The 27,740-nt window shown below is 44.8% G+C and overlaps 1 protein-coding gene and 1 pseudogene across 2 annotated transcripts in view; one reads left to right on the top strand and one right to left on the bottom strand.

The window, feature by feature from the left end:
• Window positions 1–27,740, top strand: part of MDFIC (MyoD family inhibitor domain containing) — a 279,995-nt gene that overhangs the window by 143,969 nt on the left and 108,286 nt on the right. For both annotated transcript variants that reach the window (XM_078674362.1, XM_078674363.1), the window contains exon 3: window positions 17,927–18,055. In XM_078674362.1, coding sequence (XP_078530488.1) covers window positions 17,927–18,055 — 129 coding nt within the window. The remainder of the gene's footprint in view (window positions 1–17,926; window positions 18,056–27,740) is intronic.
• Window positions 8,716–15,572, bottom strand: LOC144767096 (integrator complex assembly factor WDR73 pseudogene; annotated as a pseudogene).

Genomic DNA, 27,740 nt, shown 5'->3' with positions numbered 1-27,740 from the left:
ATTACTAGCTTTAAGATCTCTGAAAGTTAGGTCTTGTTGCCCAGCAGTAATAGCTCTACTAAGTGGTAATCCAGAGCAACTCTCATGTAAGGTTTGTGAGGTTTCTTAACTATGCTCCTAAGACTCTGGAATGGTAAAGTATTTGACCTGCAGGGGTTCCCAAAACTGACATAATCAGAAGGATACTTTTCATCAGCATTTTACCAGCACATTGGCAGAATCCCAGCCCAGTCCCTATCTGATCTTTAGATGCCACTGATACATTAATGCATTAAGCCCTTCGTCCCTGGACTGTTTTTTTTTCTTCTTTTTCAGCTTTTCATGAGGCTTTTATCCTTACATCTACTGTCTCTACATGCAAATTAATGCATGAGTTTTAGGCATTTGCTGTTACACATTTGCCCTCTACTCCTTGATGTAGAATATATTTTTTAACCTAATTTGAGAACACAGAAAGACCACCAGTATGAACAGAAATAGTGTACCAGTGCCTGTCCTTTCCATCAAAGGTACTCAAACTGTGATTTTGCCTTGGCTTGCTGGTTGTAAATAAAAAAATAACAGTTTTGATTGATTTGATCAAGTTACGCTGTGTGGCTGGTTCTCCAAAAATGGCGCCAAGGCTTTCTGGATAATTCCATGTCACCTTTCCCTACCTGGCAGGAAATCCTTCTGCATGCAATACGTAATCCTGATCTTGCTACTCCCCTGCTGGGATATTCAGATGCTGAACTTTTGATTATACATATTGATGATGAAAACACAATGTGTTTCTGAAGTGAGTTTGATGTTTTCTACTGCTGATCCTTGCAATAACGTTGTATATTAGCAACTGGCTATGGAGGCATCTACCTCCTGTCCATTACCTAATGAGGTCACTGTTTTTACTCAGACTGTCTCTGTTTATTTTGTCAACATTGATGATTTTTCTTCAGACTCTTCAAGCACCTCCTTGTGTGGTGTGTATGGACTATTCCTTTGGCTGAAAGAGACTTACCACGTACTTCCTTGATCCTATTGTTGGATTGTTCTTTTACTATTTCTCCTTGTCTTTTGGGTTGGGTTTGTTATAGCCTTCTTTCTGCTGATAAATGGACACTATCTCCCTGATCTTACTGCTCCAGAACTGGTAGCTGAGGTGCTTACCCACCATTCTTCATCATATAAGGTCCAGAGAGACTTTTCCCTTGGTACTGCTTTCCCTGTCCATGATGGTATTGTATGGGATGAAGTTCCCTATGATATTTTTGGTCTCATTGAAACACTGCAAATTCTGTATGTAACTAAAATTGCTCTTGATGACATAATTACCCCCGGTTCCATTTCAGATGAATGGAATTTTGCAACTGCTACAAATATGTAATTTAACTAGAATCATACATAGTACTTAAACATTAGGATTTGTATTAAAATTCTGCAAATTATGGTGAAATGTGTTATCACATTACACCCATCACTATGGCCAATGTAGCATGTTTATTGAATGGTATTGCTGTACAATTGATCCAAACTGCTTTTTTCTTGCTTTCTAATGGCATCTAACTAATTGAAAGTAATCCAAGCTGTTGTGGGATGTTATCAGATGACCTTTTAATGGTCATTGTTTCAATCAATCAGGATTCTTACAGAGCATGGCTAAGCGCCCGTTAGGGTCTCATGGCGCAGGGTGGGGGGAGGGGGTGGGGGGTGCTGCAGTTCAGTTGAAGAGCCAGGTCTTGAGGTCCTTCTTAAATTGAGTCAGTGAAAATGATTGCCTGAGATGTAGAGGCTGCTCGTTCTGGGTCTTTGTAGTGAGGTAGGAGAAGGATCTTCCTCCAGCCAAGGTCTTGCAGATCTGTGGGATAGTGGCCAGGGACAGTTCGTAGCAGCGCAGATGTCTGGTGGGTATGTAGAAGGAGAGGTGGTGGTTGAGGTATGCATGTCCATTGATGTGGAGGGCTTTGTAGGCATGAATGAGGAGCTTGGAGGTGATTCTTTTGTTGACAGGGGCCAGTGAAGGTCTCTTAGGTGACTGGCAGAGATGTGGCTGCGGCGAGGAGCAAGTCTGGCAGAGGCGTTCTGGATGTTCTGCAATTTCTTTTACAGTTTTTGTGTGGCGCCGACGTAGAGTGTGTTTTTAAAGTCAAGTTTGCTGCTGATGAGAGCCTGGGTTACCGTTTTCCTGGACTCATTGGGGATCTACTTGAAAATCTTCCAAAGCAAGTTGAGCGTATGGAACCATGAGATGGTGTTGATTTGGTTGCTCATTGAGAGCGAGGAGTCGAGGATGGTACCAAGGTTGCTTGCGTGGTGGGTGGCTGTGTGGGGGAGATTCAAGTGCTGCTGACCACCAGGAGTCATCACAGGCTGAGGGTATGGTTCCCAGGATGAGGACTTCAGATTCCAGCGTGAGAACTTGATGTACACATATTGTATATCCTCCTACACATAATACCAGAAAAGTAACCTTGTGGCCCAAGGTCATCATAGATAAAATATGCATTACTAGGTTAAGCAGACTGAAGGATTACTCATTCAAAAAGATGTGGCTCTTACATCTGTCCGAGAAACATGTGTTTTCCTGTGTTTTGCTGTCTATGTTGCTCATTGTTGCTGTGAGAAGTTGGCCTGGTACATGATGTCCACTATTCTAGTGGGCACCTTGCACCAGTCCAAACGAACCTTATTGATGGTAGGTTATAAATTCATCCTTATAGAAAGCTATCCTAGTGGTAGCTGTGGAGAGCAGCCTTCAGGCTAAGACTTGGAGATGAGTTAAGCAAGTTGTTTTACCAATTATAATCTCTTGAATGATCAAATAAAAGCACACCACACAAGGTATATATCAAATATATATGTATTTATTCTAAACACAACCCCTCTGCACTCTTTATGAGGTCAGAGGTGAAAGTACAATACAAGGAACTTAATTAGCATACGATAAGTTGCACAGTATACTTTATGCCTCACAAACCATATACTAAAATAGTGGTATAAGAACCACGTGAGAGTTAGCTAGCAGGCCTAGGGCCTGTGGAATCGCTGGGGCTGCCTAGTACCACCAAAGGTTAGGATGTAGGAGGCCCACGGAAGACGCGTGCAGTGTCTAAACACAGCCGCGGGTTACCATTGACTTTCTATGGAGGACGAACAAGTTACAAAGTTACAGTTTAAGGGTACTTCTAGATGAACTACAATGGAATCATTTTAAACTAAGACACTTCGAGAGTCAAGACCCACGGGAGCACTGGAGTACTCATGTTACCTCACCCAGGGAAGCCCGGTGCATAGGTGTCTTTTGGTGTTTGGGTTTCGTCGTCAATTCCAATGGAGAGCTGCAAAGAAGTGCTGCAGGCAACCAGACGGAAAAGTGTCCAGTGGATCCAAGGGTGGATCGGAGATGTGAAGAACCTGAAAGCAGAGGAGACAGAGTCTGGGTCACTAGCCAGTGACCAGGATGGCGACAGGAAGATGCCAGCCGATGTCGGGTGATTTCAGGTGAAAAGGTGAAGCTTGTCTCTTCAGCCACGAGGATCAGGAGGTGTCGATGATGACCAGGAGCTGGATTTGAGCTGTCCCACGAAGGATCTAGTTGACTGCGGTGTCAGTATCTGGATTGGACCCAACAAGCCTTGGCAAACGCAATCCACGCAGGATGTCAAGATGGGCTTCGGTGCAGACCAGCAAGGTCTGAAGAACTCCCCCTTTGGAGAGAAGATGGAGCAAGCCTGGAGCAACCAGGAAAGCAAAGTAAATCAGGGATTGGTCTTCTTGGGGGCTCACTAGCCAACGGACTAGGAACCGCAAAGACGCGTAAAGCTGATATGCACAAAGCGGGCCCACGGGACACTGCACCCCAATGCCCAACTTCGGGATACCTTGGGAAGTAGGTGCAGGTTGCAAAATGCTGGATGTCCAGGATTTCCGGTCCCACATCCCTTGTGTCCGCGACAGATCTCAGCTTTGCTTGGAGCGCAGGTCAACGTCAGAGATGTCTGGAAGTCCATGTCATGTGTCGCAGATTCTTCGGGATCTTATGGGAGCCTCGAAAATGCAGACTGGCAAAGATGCAGTCGGTGCCTGTTTGAACAGGATGGTCACATATTGACCACAAGGGAGATTTCTTCCGTCTTCCAGACGATATGGAATGTCGAAAGTCCGAGATATATGTTGCAGAGTTTCATCCAGGGTAATCTAAAATCCTAGGGACTGGGGTTCTATACTTATAGTAAGTTTAGGGGTTGGACTAACTCTAAGGGGAGGGGCTAGTTACAACCCTTCCCCTTTGTCCAGTTTCACACCAGAGCTGGGGCTGAGTGCCCCAGCAACGGGTTTGAACTGGGAAAGGCATGGGGCACCTTGTGTGTCCCAGGCAGTGTCTGAAAAGCATTCACTGAATGCAACCCTCCCAGCCCCAATACACTAAAGCCTGTCTGGGGAGGTGCTAGCACCTCCCTGGACAGGAAACCTATTGTCCAGGCCTCCACTGCCGAAGTTTCGTCCAGCAGCAGGAGGGCATACTCGTGTCTGTGGCAGCAGCATCCATTTTGCGATGCTGGGGCTCTGTTTAACTTTAACCGGGTTTAACAGTAACTACATGTCTTCTCCCTCTAGAAGGGTGGAATGCTACCCCCGCCGCCAGAATTGGCGGGGGATAGTATTCCAAAGTGTTTTACACCTTACACGACATGTTTTGATAAAGCCAAACCAAAGTTAGCAATAACCGCGAAGATTATAATGCACTAAAGAGTATATGGTATGGCTATATCATAGAACAGCTATAAGGAGATGGTTCCAAAAGCTGCAGAGGGGCTCAGCTCATGCTAGGGCACCCTCTCACACAAAACCAAGCACTCTTCCTCCAGGATTGTCAAGGCCTGTCATAGGAGTGACTTATAGGTTACTATGTGTCTATATGTAAGGTAGATATAGATATACAATATCTAAGTAAGGGGTGATTACACCACCTTACCCAGGCTGTAAGTACAGACCTGTAGTGTCAGCTAACCAGGGGTGGCACAATACATGCTGCAGCCCCTGTAGGCCTAGGGTGCACCTATGCCCTGGGTACCTAAGGTACCATATACAGGGGCTCACAAGGGTGACCCAGTAACCAATGTGGTATGTCCCTAAAGTACTTGGAGTCCATTTTATAGAGAAAGCAGATAGACTGGGGCCCTGAATATCAGGGTCCCAGTCCAACTAAGTCAAAAACCAGCAAAACACCAGGCAAAAAGTGGGGGTAACCAAATAGTCAGATATCCACCTTCCTACAGGGGCATAGAGTGGAGTGGCCATGTACTTTTCAGGACACTTTTGCCTCATATATAGGTAAGTCCCCTATCTATTACCACTCTAGGAAATTGATCATAGCTAGAAAGGAAACAAGCATTGGCATTGCCAATAGGTCTCGCTTGTGGGACCTTATAAGTATTTAGTTATGCAGCACAATATCCTTAGTGCAACAACATCAACTGTTGCATGCCTAAACACTTATAGGGTACAAGGTTTAGCCGTGCAACAGCTGATGTTGTTGCACCAAGGATATTGTGCTGCAAAACTAAATACTTATAAGGTCCCACAAGCGAGACCTATTGGCTATGCCAATGCTTGTTTTGTATCTCAATGCAACTAGATCGCTCGCCTTCCTGCCCACGCCTACAAGAGAGCCTTCGAGACCAGCCTCGTAAGAAGGATGGGCAAGTTGTTTACTGCAAGTACTAGCCCCTCCCAAGCTGCCTCGGGCGATAAGTCTACCTTGGTTTAACAGAAACCTCGGGCGATGGTTACAGCTTAAGAAAATAGACATACTTGTTCGATGCAAAAATGATAGGCAATGAGTTGCAAATGTAAAACCGGACAGTTGTTTTGATTTTGGGTTAGCCTCAATCCAGCTGCAGCATATAGTCATTGTGGTGTGGGGTTGGAAGAAGGGAGCACGAATGCGGAGGCACACGAACCACGAAAACACTACACAAGGAATGCGGCGGAGTGGAAAGAATGAAACACTTGGGACACGATCGAACAGTTTTAAATGGTACCAACAACACCGCCTGCTGCAAACTCTCAAAACCGAGGAACACATTGGTGTTTCTAATGGTCGTGGGACTGGCGTTACACATGCCAGATATTGAAAAATAGACTGGAATTTTTAAGAAAGGTAAAATAACGCAGTTTTTGTCCTGGAAAGTAAAGCGTCTCCTGTTGTATGTGTTCGCATTTATGACACGGGCAGCAAACATTCATGGGACTGAGTAAAAATCTAATAAAAAGCAGCAAGCGGTACGTGTAAATTAAAGTAAACTGCACCCGGCTAAATGATAAACAGTCACGGGCGGAAGGTGAAAGCAAAGCCGGATGGGGGCGTGAGAGCCTGGTGGGGGGCCGGCCAGATATTGAAAAATAGACTGGAATTTTTAAGAAAGCTAAAATAACGCAGTTTTTGTCCTGGAAAGTAAAGCGTCTCCTGTTGTATGTGTTCGCATTTATGACACGGGCAGCAAACATTCATGGGACTGAGTAAAAATGTAATCAAAAGCAGCAAGCGGGACGTGTAAATTAAAGTAAACTGCACCCGGCTAAATGATAAACAGTCACGGGCGGAAGGTGAAAGCAAAGCCGGATGGGGGCGTGAGAGCCTGGTGGGGGGCGGGCCAGATATTGAAAAATAGACTGGAATTTTTAAGAAAGCTAAAATAACGCAGTTTTTGTCCTGGAAAGTAAAGCGTCTCCTGTTGTATGTGTTCGCATTTATGACACGGGCAGCAAACATTCATGGGACTGAGTAAAAATCTAATAAAAAGCAGCAAGCGGGACGTGTAAATGAAAGTAAACTGCACCCGGCTAAATGATAAACAGTCACGGGCGGAAGGTGAAGGCAAAGGCGGATGGAGGCGTGAGAGCCTGGTGGGGGGCGGGAATGCGAGCGAGGGGAGGAGAATGGAGGGGGAGGCAAGACAGAGGCAAGGAGTGTGGCAAATGGCCGGAGGGAAGCCGGATGGGGGCGGGAGAGCCTACGAGAGAAGCACACAAGGGAGACATGGGGGAAGCTGGTAATTAGGGGAGGAGATGCCGCAGAGCGCACGCTGGGCGAAGCCCTTTGATGTGCTATGCGGCAGTGAATGCGCATGCTTGTTTGATCACGTGATTCACGTGAACTTAATGAAAGCCGCAGCGCAAGACGCCCTTGGTTTGACGAGGATTTCGAGCACTTGAATTCTCGCTCTGCTCAATGCGCTTGCGCGCATTGATAGGTCGCGAGACCTAAAAATGAGTGCAGTAATTTGTAGGTATTACCACAGTACACCGTTGACTTTTTCTGAAGATTTAAATATGTTGAAAATTAAATATACACTGCAGTACACTATATTTGTAAAATATGAGGTTGTTAAAGTGCACTTTGAATTTTTTAACACACACATATATATATATATATATATATATATATATATATTTGCACCGCAGCACTCCTGAGGCAGTCCCTTGGTACTTTTTCCCCCCAAAAATTATAGAAACTTATAAATATTTTTCCCTACCTATTACAATTTTAAAACCATGTAAAATATAGTGTAGTACAGTGTGTTTAATTTTTTTAGTTTTGAGTACTGCAGAACTTCCTTTTACTAAATTAGTAATATGCAAGCGAAAAATATAGAAGCTAATACTGACTATATCTAAAGGTGTAACACAGAACACAGCCTAAGAGTGCCTAAAAAATACGTGGCTGCCTTTACCTTTTGTAGGGGCAGTCATCATCATCATCAACTTTATTCGGATAAAAACATATCCATAAAAGAGAACACATTATACAATGATAAAACATTTGAAGTAGCAATACATTAAAAGAGAGAAACACCTAAAATGTTCAATGCATTACAAAGTTTGGAGTTGTTGGCTTGGACAGCAGTTTTCTAAAAAGCCCCCACACAAATCATCAACTCATCCTCACCCAATTTAAGAAGAGTCCTGTAGGCTTCTCTATGATCTACACAAGAAGGCCTCTCAAAAACAGGGATTAAAAAGAGCTTTGTATATTTCATGTAATACTCACAGAAAAATAAAAAATTGTAATGGGGATTGGCCAGAGCCCCTGTCACAAGGGCAGGGAGAGGAATCCCGGTTAGCATGGAATCCCAGAGGGAAGCATTATAAATACTTAACAGTGCCTGCTCTGAGACGAAAGAGGAGGCCACGCTCCCAGCGGCGCATGGGTTTGGTCAAATATGTAGCCAGGGATTGGTCGTTATCAACATAATTACATAATGCTTTGCCATTGCTATGTATCACAGTACATCTGCGAAATACCCAACAATTTCACAGTACAGCGACAATAGTATCACTAAGTTTAAAATACTTTATAAATTAAAACATACTTTCCCTACTTACCTGTTGAACCACAAAGGCTTATCTGCACACCGTAATGTGTAATCCTGCTAAATGTCATGGAAATCTAACAAGTGTTTGGCTTCTACACGTGAGTATTTGATATGTCATCACTGATGTCATATATGATGTCTTAGAACATTTCAAGAGTGATGTAACATGCGAAGTCATAAGCAGTGCATGGCGGCGGCGCAAGTTACAGTTAGCTCTGCTAAATATAACTTGAGAATCTTTGTGGTTTTTTTTTAGTTCAAAATATGTTGGCACCAATATGTTCACCCAACTATAACATCACTATAACCTTTGTTTTTTTCAGCGAATATATACCTTTTCATATGGAGAAGTGATAGGAAAATTAGCTAAATGAGGGACGCTTTCAGAAAATGTAAACAATTGTTAACTGGTTAGGATGTGAATACTTCAGTCTGTCACATTTACATGATCGTTAAAGAAATATCCATTCAATGCAGTCAATGTGCAACCTACATTGGGAAAACAGGCTTCTGTTTCTGATCTTCATTCTGACACTACAGAACAGGTATTTGTAGATATACTTTTAATTACAAAAAAAAAAAAAACAAATTATAAAAAAAATTATAAAAAATGTACACTCCAAGTAAAAATAATATAAATGTCCATCAATTAGCAAGTCTCAGCAAGCACTTCTGCAATCAACCCAGTCCCACACATGCAAAGACGCATCAGTAGCTGCTGATAATACTGCTCTTGGTTTCCAGGGATGCCAAACATGGGTTGTAACTTCTGGAATGTTTCCATCTTCACTCCTACCCTCAATGGCATGCCGTTTGTGCACGAATAATGGCTGCACCTCTATTCTGGACACATCCCAGGACTTTGTGTCATATACCTGTACCGTTCCATCCACTCCTGAAATGGCGAGACAGTCCTCCAAAAACGGTGCCCAGGTAATGCACATGTAATCCCTTCCAGTGTGTGCCTTGGAAACTTTGCACCTGGCCGCTTTCATTGGCATAGACATATTTCGCAAGTCTGTGAGCTCTACTCTCCCAGAGGAGGAGAGGCTGGCGATCATGTGCCCGGTGTCACTAGCATCCTGCTCCCTGCTCTGCAAACAGGCACACCACTGGTCACCATGTCTCAAGGGGGCCTCCAAGGTCGTCCCTCCACGCTGCTCCTCCCGGATGTCCACCAGATACATCTGTCCATTCACGCAGCGAGAAACGTATTGCAGTCCAAATATTGAAGGTTACTTATGGTGTTGCTGCTATTTAAGCCAAGTACATAAAGATGTTTGTTAGACTCCAATTCTGTAACCCGCACATTGTTGACCTTAGACCCATGAAGCACACAAGGGATCCTTGTACATATGGTGTCGATGCTGTGCCATAGGTTTTCGCCTTCATTCTCTTTATCACATCACTATCATCTGCTGCTATCTGCCAGACTTGCAAGAACCTACTGGCAGGTCCGCTTGTTAGCAGCAAACTGGTGTTGGGAACATGTTTTAGGCTCCATACTGGCTGATCTGACAAACACCCATGCTGCACCTTGAAATCTCGTTCTGGGCACAAACCCTGGTTCTCTTTCGCATACAGTTTCTGAGGTAATTGGAGCTCAAGAATTTCTATGCGTTTCCCAATTTCATATCCTGCAACGCAGACAGTTTTTTCTCCAGTCCATTCAATTACTCTGGTTGGATCCTGGAGTTCAAATGCATGGAGATCGTTATACCTGAGTGTGGACACAGAAGAAGGACTATAGGGCTGAACAGTTCGAGATCCCTCCTGCTTCCACTACACAAGTACTCCATCTTTGACAACTGCTGAAACGCGTTCTAATAGCGCGGACATCTTGGAATTGTAGATATACTGTTATGATTCAGTCACAGCCAACACAGGTTTTTCTGCTGAGCATTGTAGGAGTTGGTTTTATCCAAACACAAGAAGGTGGCAACAAATAAAGATGGCGGGTTGGGTATTTTAAAGGATGATTATACACAGACAAAGGAAAGGAAACAAAATAACATTAAAGACTGAGACTGTGTATGGTACATTGCTTCTTTTTATCTTCCCGATTTTGTACAATGTTATTGGATTATCTACCTGTCTGTGTTCACATGCTTGTCTACATACTTAACAGTCCAAAAATAAACTTTTTTAAGTGAAACTGTGTTCCTACCTTTGTGGTAGATATATTAGTATGGTTTAAAAAAGCACACACATTAGGCCTTCTGATCACTGCAATATAATTTGTCATTGCTCAAATGCCATTTTTAATCAAGAAATCTGTTAATAAGTGATCAATGTAGCATCCGTGGCCTGGTTTCCCTGGTCATTTTGCTTCTGCCTCCTGTCTTTCAGACTGTATGCTGGACTTTTTTGCTGGGTTTTGAACTCTGGGCAGTTTACCACTGTTGATCAGTGCTAAAGTGCAAGTGCTCCCTGTATAAAATATAATAGTGATTGGTTGAGCATGATTGGCATATTTCTTTTACTGGGATCCTAGGAAAGTGCACTGTGTGTACCCAGGGCATGTAAATCAAATGCTGCAGTTTTAAACTGCCATGTTAACCTTCCCTTGTTTTACATGTAAGGAACCCCTAAGGTAGGCCCAAGGTACCCCCATGGGCAAGGTGTTAGGTATGTGAAAGGTAGGACATGTATGGTGTGTTTTGCATGTCCTGATAGCGAAATAATGCTAATTTCGTTTTTCCCTATTGCAAGGAATATCTCTCGAATATGTTGTGATTGTAGCTGCCTTGTAACATTTTAAAAGTGTAACTTTCAATTGTGAAGAGTTTGAGATTTGGAGTTTGAGTTCTCTAATCTCAGGCTTTAAAGGCATATCTTTCTATGAAGGTGGTTTTTAGATTGTGTGTTTGAAAATGCCGCTTTTAGAAAGTGAACAGAAACAATTGCCTATGCCTCCGAGCTACTTAGAGTACACACTGATTTATGTACAAGTAAACCACAGTTTATTAGTTTACCCAAAAACAGTTTATGTTTTCAATTGTTACTCAATTTACAAAAAAGGGGGAATATTCAGAAAAGGCAGAGCAAAGGCCACTATCAACCTCAAGTCTTAGCCATACACAATTTCAGAAAAACAGTTTATGCATATATACAGTGAAAAAACATGTGTTAGACATTATACAACAAGGAAACTATTATACCAACATGTATCGAACATTATGACAAAAAACAGGGGGTACTTTTACCATGAGAAAATATCACCATACATACATTTATGAAGCATGGACCACAAAACCTTATACATTTGAAAAATGATTTAGCCAACCATTATAAATGGAAAGGAAAAAGAATGTTTTCAACCAATTCAACTACCATGACCTGAACAAGAAACAATCAATTAAATATCAGGAATATTGCCCATTTCCGCATCAATAACATTGGCCAACTGGCCAGTGAACGTGAAAAAAGGGGGGGGTGCCGACGCGTTTCGAATCCTGATAAAAGACTTGCAGGATTCTCGTCAGGGCAGTATGAATCTAGTCCATGGGAACTGTTTGAAAAGAAGAAAAAAACAGTTTGTTTACTAAAAAGTGGGTCCTCAAGCCACTGCTCTCAGAACAATGCAGGTGACGGAATACTGCGTACCTTGTGTAATTCCTGCCCACAGTTACTCCTGTGTTCTATGGGAATGTCGTCTATGTTGTAGGGTTTACGCTGCAACAGAGTAAAAGGTAAGTCAAGTCCAGCGGGGTAGAGGGGGACCTTACGTGCGCGTCGTGATTGTACTGAAATTGATTACCTGCGTTCTACGTGGGTCTTTGCCAACCTGTGCGGTGTTCTAAAGCACTTAGAATTCTGCTTTATTTAATTTCTGAAAGTAAGTATAGAAGGCGGAATTTAGTCAATTGCTCAGTCGGTGACACACTTGTGCAACACTAGTGGTCATCTCAACAAGTGATCGACTTACTTGGACACCGGACCGCGGTGACCGCAGGGGGGGGTTCTGACTCCTAACCCAGATGTTGCCAGCCTGTGCGGTATCTTTAGACGTTTAAAATTCAGCTCATTAGATTTCCTAGAACAAGTAAACACAGCGCGTTTTAGTTGGCTCCTAATGCGGTGACACTCTGGTGCACCGCTGGGAAATAATTACCTCAAAAGCTACACTTACTTAGACACCGGTCCGCGGTGGCCGCAAAAAGGGGATTCTGACTCTGGGGCCGAGTTTTTCACACAGTAGGACGTTTAGTTGATCTGTGGGAGTAAGCAAGCAAGGACAGATTAGCGCGTTGATGCGCTGTCATGTATGCTTTCAATCTGCACTAATAGCAGTTCCAAGTCCCGGGGGGGTCCAGTCTTACCTCGAAAATTTCATGAACCTCTGCAAAAACTGCTTGCTCCAAACAGGCAAACACAGGGATGTGAATGTCCCTGGCAGTCACAGGTTTGGATCATGTGATTCATGAACGGCCAATCAGAATTGAACAACAGATTAAAATGCCTTCTGGGACCTGTAGTTTAAAAAACAAGGCAAGTGCTTTTAAGAAAAATTATGATGCATTCTGGGGCATGGAGTTTTTGGAAAAACAGGGAGGATGTTTAAGCCCTGTTTATTTCACTCAAACTGTTCAGACCCTTGTTGACGCTATCAAACTTGAGGATTAAATAGAAAGTGGGCATTTTCTTGCTTTACCATCCTGTGCATCTGCCTGCCTGTGAAATCCACGTCTGATTGAGACTGACAGTTGGGCTCTTTGCGCATTCAAACTAGACAGTCACACAAAGGGAGCTGTGGTGTTTCCTGCATATCCTGATTGCCAATTACCAAGCTGATGAGCATTCCTTTGCTAGAGTGGTGAGAGAAGTTGTCACTGACACCTGAATAGGGCTGTGCCTGTCCTCTCATAATGCTGTCTCCACTCCCTGTAGTGTGTCTGGAGCCAGGTAGGGGCAAGGTAAGAATTACGCACTAAAAAGACTATTCTTTGAAATATGCCTACCTCAAAGTGGAAAGGGGTGTAAGTATTGAACTGTAACCCAACATTTTAGAATGCTCTGGATGAAGAGATTTACCCAAGAAGAAGAGCTAGAAAAGCTGTAAGAGGAGAACTGCCACCCTGCTTGTTGCTGTGTTGTGCAGGCTTGCTGCTTCTGTCTTGGGCATAGGAAGGACAGGACTGTAGTTTCTCATCCTGCTTATCAAGGTACTCAAAGTGCTTGTGTGTGCTTGCCTCTTGTTGAATGTCTCAGGGCCCTCAAAGACTTCATCTGCAGCTCCCCATAACTCTTCTGCTGGGAGTTCTGACCTGCCAAGTGGTGCCAGTTCCGGGCCCTTGGAGGTGGCTTTGCTGCAGAAAGAAGAAAATCCGCATGATGACCTTCAGCGCCTGTTTTTCCTTCTGCACAACTACTCATGCGGTTGAAAAACCAATGCATCACCGAGCTGCAGCCAAAGAATCTACTCTGTACCTGTTTGCGCAGGTACAAGATCACCGCAGCCCGAGTCCTGAGCACAATGTCGATGGCGTCCGAGACCTCCACTCCAACTTCGACGAAGGACCTGCTTTGTTTAAAGTAATCAACGGCTGTGGAAATTGATGCAGCGTCTGTTTTGCTGCTGTATCGGCCCAGCGCGGCTGGAATTTCCACACCGCACCTTTGCGCCAAGTCTCCAGTGATGCTGAGGCTGTGTGGTTGAAATTCAATGCATCGGTTCTCGCAGTAAGGATCGACCCCACACTTCTCTTGCGTGCAGAACTGATGCCTCCATTCGCCTGGGACTCCAGAATCAATGCATGGCTTGGGTTTTCCTCATCTTTTTTTTGTCTCCAGTTTTGCAGTATAAAATGTATTTTGTGCTAGAAACGACACATCCATAGAGTTAAGAGGATAAGCTTGCTTAAACCTTTAAAAAGTGATATCTTATGTATGTTGGATTCAATTTCGTAACTTGTTTGGATTAGATAAATATTGGCTATTTTTCTAAACTGGCGTGGTGTCCATTTGTAGTGCTTTCACTGTGTTACTGTGTGTTTCATTTACAAATGCTCTACACAAGGGGGAGACTTGATGAAAGCAGCCACGGCCAGGGAGTCACTTGGGTGGTGGTGTATGGTGCTGATGGCTGATGGCTGGCAATTGTCGGGCTGGCTGTTGAAGCTTTCCGGAGTCGCGCATGCCATCTTGGCCTGCCAAGCCACGCCCGAATGTACTGCTACTGATGATTTCAAATTTTTTATTCTTATGTTACTTTTATGTTCTGTCATCCTTGACTTGATTTTTTGCTCAGTTTTGCCCACGCTGGCCAAGCCTCATAGTATTTCAACATGTAAACTAAGTTCTTAGATTCGCAAGTCCCGTTCATTCTAAGTTTGATTTTGATGCCTTTGAACGGATGGTTTAACTTAGATCCCTTTGATAGAGCGCGCGGGACCACTAGCTCGATTTACCATACTCACCTGGGCCCATATACATTCACACTTTGACCTATTAGTCCTGCGTTTTCTATTTACTTACAGTCTATCAGTTCTTTGAGTCCTTTTAGGACTTATACCTGTAAATCATGACTTACCAATCCTTGTCACCTATATTATAAGTCCTAGGGATCGAAGAGGGAGTTAGAGTAAATTAAGTAGCATTTAATCAATTTTACCTTTCCTGAAATAACCATAGACTCGGGAGAAGTTTAATCAGGTGCCCACGGGACAAGACAGGTGCGGATCAGGACAGGTGACCTCCACAAAGTGTAACGCCAGTGTCACACTCCTCTCTAGCAAAAATTTGGTACCCCGACTGGGTAATTGATAATTTCCCAAACACCTCGAATTTTCTGACAGAGTGCTCCGCCAGCAACTCTGCTCTCGATCTCCTATAGTGTGCGTTGGGTCAGTGACAGATCAGCTATTCGGACAAGTCGGACAAAATCTCTATCTAAGCCCACCTTAGTTATACTATTTCCAGGACAATGTACCACCCCTAAATGTTGCAAATCTATGTGTTCCCCTTTAGTGATTGGTCAGAAAGACGAGGAAAGGTCATCACACCATACTAAGATGAGATCATTTCAATTCAATGTAGTTGATCAAAGTTTCTGCCCACAATTTATTTTCCCATTACTTTATTCCACCCAACAATATTATTTCATTTTATGGTCCAAAATGAATACAGTTGCAACTTGTCTTTCTTTCCCAGCTTGAGGTTGTAGTTTTCCCTGGCGCTTTGGCGGAAAGAAAACTTCTGGCATCGGTTCAAAGCCATGGCTCGAGGTCTCTCAAAGTACGGAACACCTGCGCAGTTTATATTTTCAAAATGGTTGTTAAGGTCACCCTCAGCCCAAATACGAGCTATTAACAAAGTCAACGAAAGACACATTAGAATACAATAATAAATGAATGCACTGTATTAGGCGTGAGTGGAATGTGCTTTCCGCAAACTTCCGCAAAATGCACGAAATCTCCACGAACACGCGGAATTTCGCATACTGGCAGAGATTTTGCTGTGCCCGTTGTTGTCAACTATGCAGGCTAATCTACTGGCTAATCATGTAAGCTAGTCACTATAAACTCAGACTTTGTGAAGCCTGTTTCCCTTCAGCCTGATTTCATATAATATTTCTGCGGTTTGTCTAACGTTTTTCAAAACAAGAGGGGTCCAATCAGCCCTCTGGAGCTTGTTTTGAAAGCTTTGTGCTTCCGTAATCACTAGATACATGTTCACATGATTACCAGGGACTCATTCAGAAAACTGATATCGCACAGTAACTTTCAAACATCCATTAACAGTGATTTTCCTGGCACTCCCTTTCCTGCTGATCTGTTTCCCTGCGCATGAGAGTCTACGAGTGAAATGCATTTTGCAGTGTTTCTCCTTCCTTGAGTAAGCAGCAAACATACCCTGCAGTTTATCTCTCGGTCCCCTGACAGCCGAGGGAGTATCTGGCCTCTTCAGATGATGAGGGTCAGAGGAGAGTCAATTACACCTTCGGTGACAAGTCTGGTGTCAACAAGTCTGCGGAGGGGAGAAGCTCGGCACAGAGGAGGTCTAGTCTCTCTGGACCTGTTCTTAACTAGAGTAGGAAAGTCCTGTTTTCTTTTCCTTGTTCATCCTCGCGGTGCTCGTTCCTGCCAGAGTGCCTTTCCAGGCTCTGGCCTTTCAGCTGTGTCCCTACTGGAAGGGAGCACGTCGCGCCCTAATCAGATCGCCACACCTATTAAAGGACAATAACTCAAATGGCGTACTGAAATATGCTGCCGGTCCGTGCCAGAATGAATCCTGCCCTGCATATTATTTATCAAAAAAGATGCCACCGTTTACCTCACACATTGCATCACATCACATTCCCCAAATTCCGTTTTGCCGCGGATCGCGGGAGTTTCGACATTTTCGCGATCCGCGCGGAACGTGGAAATGCAGAAATTTCGCAAGTCCCGCGAGCGGAACGGAATTTGCCGCCCACCCCTACACTGTACACCACTTATCTCTACTCGAACCTTATTACTTTATTTTAACTTTTGCATTAATAGTTAAGCAGATGAACAAGTTTAGTACAAGCAGCAGCATAAGCATTAGCATGTGAAGTTTGAAGCAGCCATTTCTGGCACTAGTGCGCAAAAGCAAGAAGTTCCTACCAAAAAGCAAAGGACGTCATACCATGTAGATGTGGCACACGCATGCGCAGTAAAGTTCCAGCGTTTATTGCGGCCATTTTTAGGACACTCTGGTTACTGTTAGTAAAAGCACATTGTCAAGCTTCCCCAACTTACTAAGTATGTTGTGCAATGCAAATATTAATGGACAAAACATGTTGATTAATATATTACAGGTTATTTCAAGAGGGCTGAATACGAGCAAGTTTCGGTATATGTGAAACCTTGATTGTATTATCACAGTTATTGCTATTGGAGCAAGCAATTATTTGCTTGTATTCTTTGTTTGATTCACTCTTATCCCGTCTTTCATTGTTTGTGTATAGTAGTTTATTTTTTATTTTTAGGTCGTTCATAAGCAAACATTGATATCTGGCCGAATATACCCTCGAAAGTCGGGTTCAGACTATACCATTGTCCGGTGTTTCAAAATAGATTTTTGACAATTGTCGAAAATGTAGCTAAAAAAATCATTCTTTTAGCATCTTTCTTTTGTTGTTTGCTTGTCAGTAGTTGTCAGCTTCTTTTTTCTCTGCATTTTTCACTGCTTCTGCTATGGTTTCTTGTGGGTATTCTCTGTTGGTGCATTTATCACAACTCATTGATTTACCAGCCTCATAGGTACTAACATCTGATGATATTATTCTAATCCATAGTAATTGGGAGTAAGTAAATGTTTTTTCTAGATCAAATTGATGAAAACTTGCAAAATGCAATAAATGTTCCGATCAGTTGGTTTCACAGAAATATCAGGAATAATTCATTAGTTAACTTCCAGAAATGCCTCGAAAATCATGTTTTATTTCACCCAAGGTTTTGTGAACATGTGCTGTAAAGGTCAAAGCGTTATTTGTATTAAGATAATGGTGCAAAACGAATGCATTTGCCGCCAAAATTCGTTTGTAGTGATGACAGTTCAGTGTTTAGCGACAGGGTAAATCTAAGTTCTCTTTTTTTAAACCTCAGAAAAATGTGAAAAGGAAAGTACAGCTTTAAATGGGAGAGAATTACAGCAAACCTCTATGAACCGAAGCACTACGACAGAAACACACCAAACTGTCTGGGGAGACCACACACATGGCGACCTCATCAAAAGTAAGTTTTTCCCTCGATTGATCATACTGCTACCTTTCAAGCTTGCTTTGCTAATACAGTGAAGGTGCTGCTGAAAACTTCACGTTCGTCAGATGCAATAGCCCCGCTATTGTGATACATGTTACATGTGTGAGCAGCAAGAGGGGGCCAACTAGGTTTAAATAGCCTGTCGTGTAACCATAATTAAGTTTGTGACACAGCAATTTTTCCCCCTGGAGATATAGCCTTTTTTCATAGTGTTTTCATTTTTATATGACAGAGATTATTAAAAGCATGGATCTTCTCAAGGCTACTTTATCGACACATGAAGTAAAGTGCCAGCTGAGTTTTGTAGCATCTGGTCTTTCATTCACTTACTGGGTGAATCAACATATTTAACTTTTTCAAGGTGGGTCAAGTGCTTGTATAATAAAGAATGCTAAGGAAACAAGCATTTGCAATGCAATAGGTCTCGCATTAATGAAGCTTTGATCCTTTGGCGTTGCAAATAATAATCTTAACAAAAAGACAGACAGGGCTAGGAGGCACTCCTCTGTGGAGTCCCAAGCTGCCTCAAATAACCACCAATACACTGGTGTGAGTTTCAGGATACTTATTTATTAATCTCAATATACAGGGAAGAGCGCCGGGCGTCTTACTCCGTTCGCGTTCCGACTTGCTCTGCCAAGGCGCGAACCGCCGTTCGCGCATGCGCACTCGCGTGCGCTCTGCCCCCAGTGCGTGTTACGTCACACGCACATCAGCGCAGCTAGAGTGCTGACACCACATCCTCTTCCTCAAAATAAGATCTTGTGCATGAATTTCTAGAGTTTCCCTACCTTTCCTCCAAAGACCTTTGGAAACTCTCTCCTCACTCTTTCCATGTCCGGCCAGCTTTCATTGTCAGTGAGCAGTATTTGTTCCTTGCCGCCTGGGTCTAGTTTGATTCCTGGGTCTCCCTGGTCTCTCCATCCTAGGACCGATGGACCTTTCTCTGCCACGTACAGCTTACATGTCTCTGTCCTACCTCTGAACTCGAACCTCAGGCTCCGGTATCCTACCATCGGAATCAGGTTGTTCGTGTATGACACTGGTCGTATGTCCGGTGGCTCCAGTTTGGGGCCTAGGCTGGGTTTGAATTCCTCTTCCCATACCGACCTCTGCACTATGGTGTATGGGGATCCCGAATCAATCGTGATTCTTATTTTGACTCCCCCTATTAGCACGTCCGCTCGCGGTTTGTCCGAGCGTTTGGTGTCAATACCTAGCACTATTTCTTCGATGCACAGCACTCTGTCGTCTTCGTCCGATTCCTCGTCAGCTCCATCTTCGTGCTGCGGTTGCGCAATGTACTTCACAACCGATCTCTTCTCTTTCCTTCGACACACCTTCTCGTAGTGGCCTACCAGACCACAGAATGTGCACTTCGCGCGAAACGCCGGGCAGCGTTTGTCTTGGGCTGCATGGTTCGCACTCCCACACCGATAGCACGTGGACTTGGTGTGCGGGAACTGTTTTCCTGCTTGTCCGGGTCTTCCCGCCCATTTTGTGGTACCTCTGCTGTCTCCGGGCGCCATCTTGTGTCTTCCCGATGGTTCCGCGTCATCCACTTTGTTGACCATGATTCTTTGCGCACTCTCCTTTTTTGTGGCATCAGCACAACGCTTAGAAAGTTCGGCCTTCTTCACCATCGCAATTACTTCCTTTAGCGTCACCTCACCGTGAGCCCACAGCTTGTCCTGTACGTTCCTGTTGGTGATGTGCATTACTATCTGGTCTTTAATAAAATCTTCTTCATACGCCCCATACTTGCACGTGACCGCTAACCTTCTCAGGGCTGCCAGGTAGTCGTCAACTGACTCTCCTTCTCCTTGCTTCCTCTGTTGGAAATTGTACCGATCAATGGAGACATACACTGCTGGGCGGTAGTGGGCATCTAGATCTTCCAGAGCTTGTTTGAAAACGTCCGCATCGGCTGCTTGTAGGGGTGTCGTCGCTATGTTCGTGAACACCCTTATACCAGGTTGTGTAGTAGTATGCGATTCCTTCTTGCGGGGGTGAATTTGTCACTGGATTCGTCTTCTAGGGCTTCTAGGTAGTTCTTGAAGTATTCCCTCCAGTCCTCCCACTTCATCTGGGGCTCCCCCGGCCTGGGTAGGAATGGGATAGGTGCCGTGAGTGAGGACGCCTGGTTACTCATTCTGGCTTGTCTGTCTGGCTCACAGTCCTGATTCCTGGGGCTGCCTGGCGCGCTGTCGTTCTCTCTCTGATTCCTGGGGCTGCCCGGTGTGCTGGCACTCACTGCTTTGGACGTGTTGGGGCTCGATTCTCCTCTCCCCCCTCACACGAGGTCACCCTTTTCCGCCAGGGCCTTTGTGGGGACGCTTGCTTACCCCTGCCGTGCTTCTGTGCAGGTCTCTGCGTTGCTGGGCTCTAGGCCACATGGTGTGTTTATCTAGGTCGCTGCGCCTCTGCCGCGCTCCTCCCTTGCATCCTGCGGTGGTTTTTGTGTCTCACTCTCTCTTCTGTGGGAGAGCAGTTTTCATTTGGCGCTTTGGGTCCTTAATTTCACCACTCCACTGATGTTCCACTTTTTCCTTCCTTCTTTGCGTGTGTGGGGACAGATCCCACTCCTCGTCGCCACTGTGGAGTCCCAAGGTGCCTCAAATAACCACCAATACACTGGTGTGAGTTTCAGGATACTTATTTATTAATTTCAATATACAGGGAAGAGCGCCAGGCGTCTTACTCCATTCGCGCTCCGACCTCTGCCAAGGCACGAACCGCCGTTCGCGCATGCGCACTTGCGTGCGCTCTGCCCCCAGTGCGTGTTACGTCACACGCACATCAGCGCAGCTAGAGTGCTGACACCACATCCTCTTCCTCAAAATAAGATACTTGTAACAATAAAGGAGTGACTATAGGTGCCAAAACACAAGAAGGGGACTAGTGTTTGCAACCTGAAACTAAAGCAAAACAAAATAAAAACAGTGTGATATTAATAAAAAAACATTTAAGTTTTTAAAAGAACCCTCACTCACCTACCTGGTTGGTGACATGCTTCATCATCGGGTTCCCACCGGGAAGACCGAATGTTTTGCCGGTGTGCTACAACACCTGTAATTACAGTGTAGCTGTTTTTTTTGTGTGACGTGAGGTTGTGAATAGTGTGTTAAAAGAAAGGAAACTGTTTCATTACATCTACTACAAGCCAGAACTATTGTCTTTGTCAATGGTTGTTAGTTGCATAAGATAAACATGCATCAGCGATGGCTTCGAAGCTTGAGAGGGGTGCTGCTAAGGGTGAGACGGCGCTGCGAGGGGTGAGAGAGCTGTATCTGGTGTGAGAGCGGCGCTGCATGGGTGTGATGGGCGCTGCGAGGGTCTGATGGGTGCTGAGAAGGTGTGAGGGGCGCTGTGGGGGTCTGATGGGTGCTGCGAGGGTGTGAGGGGCGCTGCAAGGGTGTGAGGGGCGCTGCAGGGGGTGAGAGGACGCTGTGAGGGGTGCTGCTGGGGATGAGAGTGGCGCTTCTAAGGGTGAGAGGGGCTCTGCTAGTGGTGTGAAAGCTGCACTGCTTGAGCGAGAGAGGACCTGGTGGGGGTAACATATGTGCTGAAGAGGGAGTGAAAGGGCACTGTACTAGACAAGCAGTACTTTGGGGTGAGAAGGGTACTAAGGGGTTTGGGGACGGAGGCTGCAGGGGGCAAGGGATGCCCTGCAAGGGGAGAGAGGGAACCTTGCTGGTGTGAGAAGGGCACTGACGTGTGCCTGGGAGCTGTGCATGAGAGGGGATCGCTGCAGTCTTCATCTAGGGCATTGAAGAGGGTGAGGCTTGGGGCACTACCAGAGTGAGGAGTGCTATGGCAGCGGCTAACAACAAAAGGATGGAGCTGATAGTGTGATAAGTGTTTAAACGGGCGCTCCTCGGGTGTGAGATTGGATGCCCCACGGAGGGAGGCCGGGAAGCGCGCGACTGGTTGAAGGTCTAACTTGGGGAGTGATCAGAGGTGCGCGTCTGGTAGTGAGCAGTCATAGTGAGATCTTGAAAGGAGTGAGTTTGTATGGGGGTAAGTCCCTGTTTACCGGGATTGTGTGTGCACGCGTGTGGCTGAGGTGTGAATAGGGCGCACACTGCAACAAATCACTGTGGGGAGAGTGGATGTGTGCACTGGTGATAGTGAGTGTATGGAATCACCGTGTGAAGGTTGCATCCGTGCAGGAGGTGGGGAAGCAAGGAGAGGGTGAACCAGTGTTGTAATGACTGTCTGCTGGCGGGCTGTGTGCAGCGATGGGGGGCTGCTCGGTGAAGGTCAGTATAGGTAGAAGTGCACTGCGAGAGCCCTGTTACTATCTCAGTACCTGCATAACAATGCATGGTGCGTGCAGGTCAGTATAGGTAGAAGTGCACTGCGAGAGCCCTGTTACTATCTCAATACCTGCATATCAAAGCATGGTGCATGCAGGTCAGTATAGAAGTACAATGTGAGAGCCCTGTTACTATCTCAATACCTGCATAACAAAGCATGGTGCATGCAGGTCAGTATAGAAGTGCACTGCGAGAACCCTGTTACTATCTCAATACCTGCATAACAAAGCATGGTGCATGCAGGTCAGTATAGAAGTGCACTCCGAGAGCCCTGTTACTATCTCAATACCTGCATAACAAAGCATGGTGCATGCAGGTCAGTATAGAAGTGCACTGCGAGAGCCCTGTTACTATCTCAATACCTGCATAACAAAGCATGGTGCAGATCAGTATGGAAGTGCACTGCGAGAGCCCTGTGAATGTCTCAATACTGGGATAACATTACATAGAGCAAGATAAAATAAGGGGGGCATTGTCAGGCAACTGAATAGGCTGCAGCTGTAAGGTCACTCTTGACGTCGTCTGTATTCAGATGCAATACAATGTTCAGCAAGTCGTATGAAGTAACAACGATGCCATACTATAGACTCTTGCAACTTCAAAGCCCCGACATGGCACAAACCGAGCAGCTATTTGAACTGTAAGAATTATAAACAGCAATAGACGTGGCCTAAGACAGGGGTCCGGACCTAGGAGCACGTCTTGCAAGTGATTTTGTTTCAATAGCTTATAGACAATGCGTTCTAAACTGATATGCCTTAAGAAACGTTTCTTCATTGAGCGCATGTCTTAAAGTGTTTTCCTGTGCGACTTCGGTTCTGATGTGACGTGCACAGACCTGGAATCGAACCCTAATTTCAAAAAGCTCCCCCACTCCCCTTTTCTGGCTCTCTACCTAACAGCTCCCAGCTGAGGAATGGCCTCAGCAGAACAGTAACGAGGTGCTAAGAAAACATATTAAAGAAACACAATGCCTTTTAGTTGATTACAGAAGAATGTGGTAACAAGCACTGGCAAAATTAATAGTTTTGCCTTTTGGTTGCCAATGTAGACCTTTAGGCTATCAAATGATTTTTAGCATTGGCAATATGAGCGGGGCGGGGGCCTTGGCCATTGGATACTGTGCAGCATCAGTGGGGAAAACCAGAAAAATAACTGCGCCATTGATTAAGATTACTTCATTGTGGCTACTGTTTAAACTAAGATTAATGTTCACCACGTCAATCAAATTTGGGGTTAGCAGACAGAAAAACGTTCGAATTTTGAAGGTTATGCGAGGGTAGAGACAGGCTCCACATGCAGTATGCAGGGCGCTTCAGTAGCAAGGCCAGGGGTGTGAGGAGGGAATGCGAACTAAAAGGGGGGGAGCACTTTACTGGAGTGGGAATATTCAAGTGGGTTACTGACTCATGGGGCTAGCCATGCGGTGAAACAGAAAGGCCGATCCCGCACAGGAACACCCGTTGAATAACGCCCACATTCGATCCCACAGAAAGGCACCACATGTCGGTAACTTCTGTGGGTCTTGAGCTCTGTCTCAGAATAAACAAAATAGTACTCAAAAAAGGACATAAATAAGTTAAATCTAACAAAATAGATCAGAAAGGTTAAGAGATACGAAATGCAGATAAGCGGCTGTGGGAGAACACGGTCTGTTTAGCGGCGGGTGGGCCAGGGGTACAAAGATAAATGACAGGACATTTAGTGAAGCAGTAATTTTGAAATCCTCATACAGACACACTGACCTCACCCGTTCCTTTCAACCCCTGCTCAGAATTCACACATCTCATATTAAATAAGCCTCGCGCTGGACTGATTGTGCCAACTAAATCCTGTTTATCTTACAACACAATGACGGCACGCAAAACAAGCCCGGTTCGCGCGCACTGCAAAGAATGTAGCTGGCAGCCAGATAGTCAAATTCAGAGTGTCTGCTTGGTGCAAAAACAATCAATTAGTAATTTAGAATCCTACCCTGGAAACATGAACTCCATTGCTAAGCCTAGATCACACTCGGTCTTGCTATCTGCCACCCAATAGAAAAAAATGTTTGCCAGCGATGAAAGCGACGGAAATATATGCATAGCGACCTGAGATTCTTGTTCAAAAACATTAATCCTTTGTCAGCTTAACAGGTAGAATTAGAAGGACGCTGCCACCCACAATGAGCTTACATATCCAACAAGTTAAAGCCTGACAAATGGTGCGCACGCCCAGCGCACATGCTTGTGACCGATCCGCCTGCAGACTTTGGGAGCATTTTTGAGAGCCCCACTAAATATCTCGCCAAAGCATCGCTAACGCGATGGCTTAGGCGAGACCTAAAAATAGGTATACGGGGCTTCGTTCTGCAAACATATTTCCATCTATTTCTCACGTCATTTCAAAACTACATCTTCTAGCTAAGTGTGTGTAAAATCTACCCCGCTATACAAAGTGATGGATCAATTTGATGCATTGTGAAATAATCGCATGATGTCCATACCTTACTCTGGGTCTGTAGGAAACAAACTTTTTGCATGATAATCTAATAATCAATAATGCAAAAGCTGTGGGTGTTTGTTGTTTGACATTCGCACGGGTAAAACCAAGAATACTTGGACTTGCTTTGAAAGACATTCCAATCCTCTTTATATACAATTACTTCTTGGTAATGTTTCTAAAAGATAACATATCAAAGAAGAGGTCTAGAACGATCACGTTTGGTATTGTGAAAATAATTTCTTTTTTATATTGTCTAAATATTTTCACCATAGAAGGAAATTAAGTAATATGTTCCAGTGCTGTTTATTTCCATTAGCCTGACGTCGCCTAACGTACATACAAAGGTTAACAGCCAATAAGCAACTACCGTTGAGTCAGAGGGATGAAAGAAGTATTTGTGCCCACTGTATTTTGCTTAAATTTATGTTTTCATACATAAAAATGAATTGTACGTGGTGCATACTGTGATAGGTTCTCATCGGCAGACCTCATATGAATTGCACATAGTCAGGGCTCAACAAGCCTTTTAATCCACTGAACGTTTCCCTTGTGGCCTGGAGCCTTTGACAGCTAATATTGAGAGCCCATGGTCACTCCGGGGTTCGTCCATCACTTTCCCTAGCTCTCTGAGGTTTATTGCTGCAGGTACACTGAGGCTTTAAGAGCAGGGCTGGACTGGGAACCAAAACCGGCCGTGGCAAACAGCTTGGCCGTCCTCCTGCCGCTTTTGTTACAGGGGCGATATTGCAGCTATGCTGCAAAGCCACCTGTGGTTACAAAAACGGCCCCCGGGGTCCAAAACTGGCCCCCACCCTGGCGGCCCACCGGGGAAATGCCCCGGGCCCCCTAAGGCCACTCTGGCCTTGTTCAAGAGGAAGAGAAAGTCAGAAAGGGAGGGGTAAAGTAAAGAGAAAGTGATCAGGGTGGAAAAAGAGAGAGATAGTAGAGAAGCAGACAATGGGAGCGGGCTGGTTTGTGCATTTTTGCTAGGGCTACTTTTGGTTCCCCAGTCTGTCCCTGCAACTAGTGCATATTGGGCTAAGTTCTCATTGGCAGGCATAATATGAATTGCACTTAGTGCAAATTGTGCTAGGGTTTCATCAGCATACCTAAACGTTTTGCAGTGGGTCTGCTTACATCTACCCTGCTGAAAATGTGCAGCTTAATGTAACTGCTAATAGACTAGTATACCCCAACAGCCTTTACTGGAAAGGGTAGGAATCTCAAGCCATCCCAAAAAATTGAGCCTTCAGGCATGGATCCTCAAATTCAGAGGCACCCATACTCATTTCAAACATCATGGCCAAGTGTTAGGGAGAATAAATTAGAGCAGCCAACCCGTGACTGTGCTACGGCTCTAAAATTCTGGACCACTAGCCCTGAATTGCCAGTCTTTGTGCATATCTCAGAATGCACATCATTTACAATAAATCAATTCAAGATGGCCCTCAGAGCTCTGTGACTGAGGAGTGCCGTGCTTCCTTGCTCCAGTGTCTGTTTTGGCCCTCCTGTTGGCTTACCAGCTGCATAGTGGAGAACAGAGAGGTGAGCCTTGTGACCATAGTGGGTCCCTGGGAACCTCACAAAGCATCTAGTTCTGGATCTTGAAGCCAATCTGCCAGGGATCACAAAGCTGTTAGGTGGGAATGCTGGCCTGGGGATCAGTCATTTTCCTGATGCACCCGATCTTGTTTATGATTTGTTGAGCTATGTTGTTTAGAGCAGCGCATTGGAGGGGGACTGGTATGCTGCTGCAGGAGTGGAGACAGATTGGCCAAGATCCCCCAGTCTGCATTCGGGGGAGGTTGTGCCATCCAGCGGTGATCCTGATATTGAGTGCACCCTCCCACAGCAGTTCGTACACTTGGTCCGATTTGGAATTTGGGTCTCAGTCTCCTGTGATTGAATGGTACTAAAGGCTGAAACAGAATACTACATCCAGTGTGCCCTGGAAGTAAGGGGCGCCTCCATGATGGTTGGACTGATACAGTGGACAATATGCCAAGTCACTTGCCTTGTGATCCATGTTGGCGGTGCCTGGTGACTTTGGATGCCCTGCTTGCCTGTGCTGGCATGAAGTATGGACTAAGCCAGAGTGAAGCAGTGCCTGTGTGTTATTTTGTAGTGCTATTGGTGTCATCTTGATTCCACCCTCAAACTTACTGTTTGTAGTCAATCAACCCTACATAACTGGGCCGTGTTTGTCAGAAATAACAGCCGCAAAAATTTTGAAGATTGACCAGAATATTTTTCTGCGTTGAAGTTCATTTAAGTTGAGCTCAATGGAATTCATGCCTAGATATGCATATTTGACTAGCATGGTTTGTGGCTGAAGCCTTTTGTCAGTAGAGCTGTTCTGCCTTATAAATTCAAGTTGACCTCTTGCACTGAACAGACAGTATTCATTCTGAATCTCCCTCTGAGTTCCTGTACCTAATTCTTCCCTTTCCCACATGATTCATAGGCATGTTCACTTTGGCGATCAAATCAAAGGTGGTATGATCGATAATTTAACCAAATTACGGTGATCAACAAAACAGGAATAATTCTACTGTTATCCCCAGGTTTCTCTACTCTCATATGCAAACAAGAATTCTTAATTTCTTAATCTGTTGAATTAGAATCTAACATCAATGGCCTATCTTGCCTCAATATGGTATCTACCAACTGCCATTGCAAATCATGACCCTTCTGCTCAGCAATGGTATAAGGCTCACCCCATGCTTCATGGTCCAATATCCAGCATTTGTGACTTCAAAGTAAAGAGAAATACAAATATAATGCCCTTTTCGACATTTACGAGTCATTAGTTATTGATACCAACACCAACAGGGTAAGAGGGAGCATAACCACAG

Source organism: Lissotriton helveticus, chromosome 1_1, assembly GCF_964261635.1.
Source record: "Lissotriton helveticus chromosome 1_1, aLisHel1.1, whole genome shotgun sequence".
NCBI lineage: Eukaryota > Metazoa > Chordata > Amphibia > Caudata > Salamandridae > Lissotriton > Lissotriton helveticus.
This window is presented reverse-complemented; position numbering and strand designations above follow the sequence as displayed.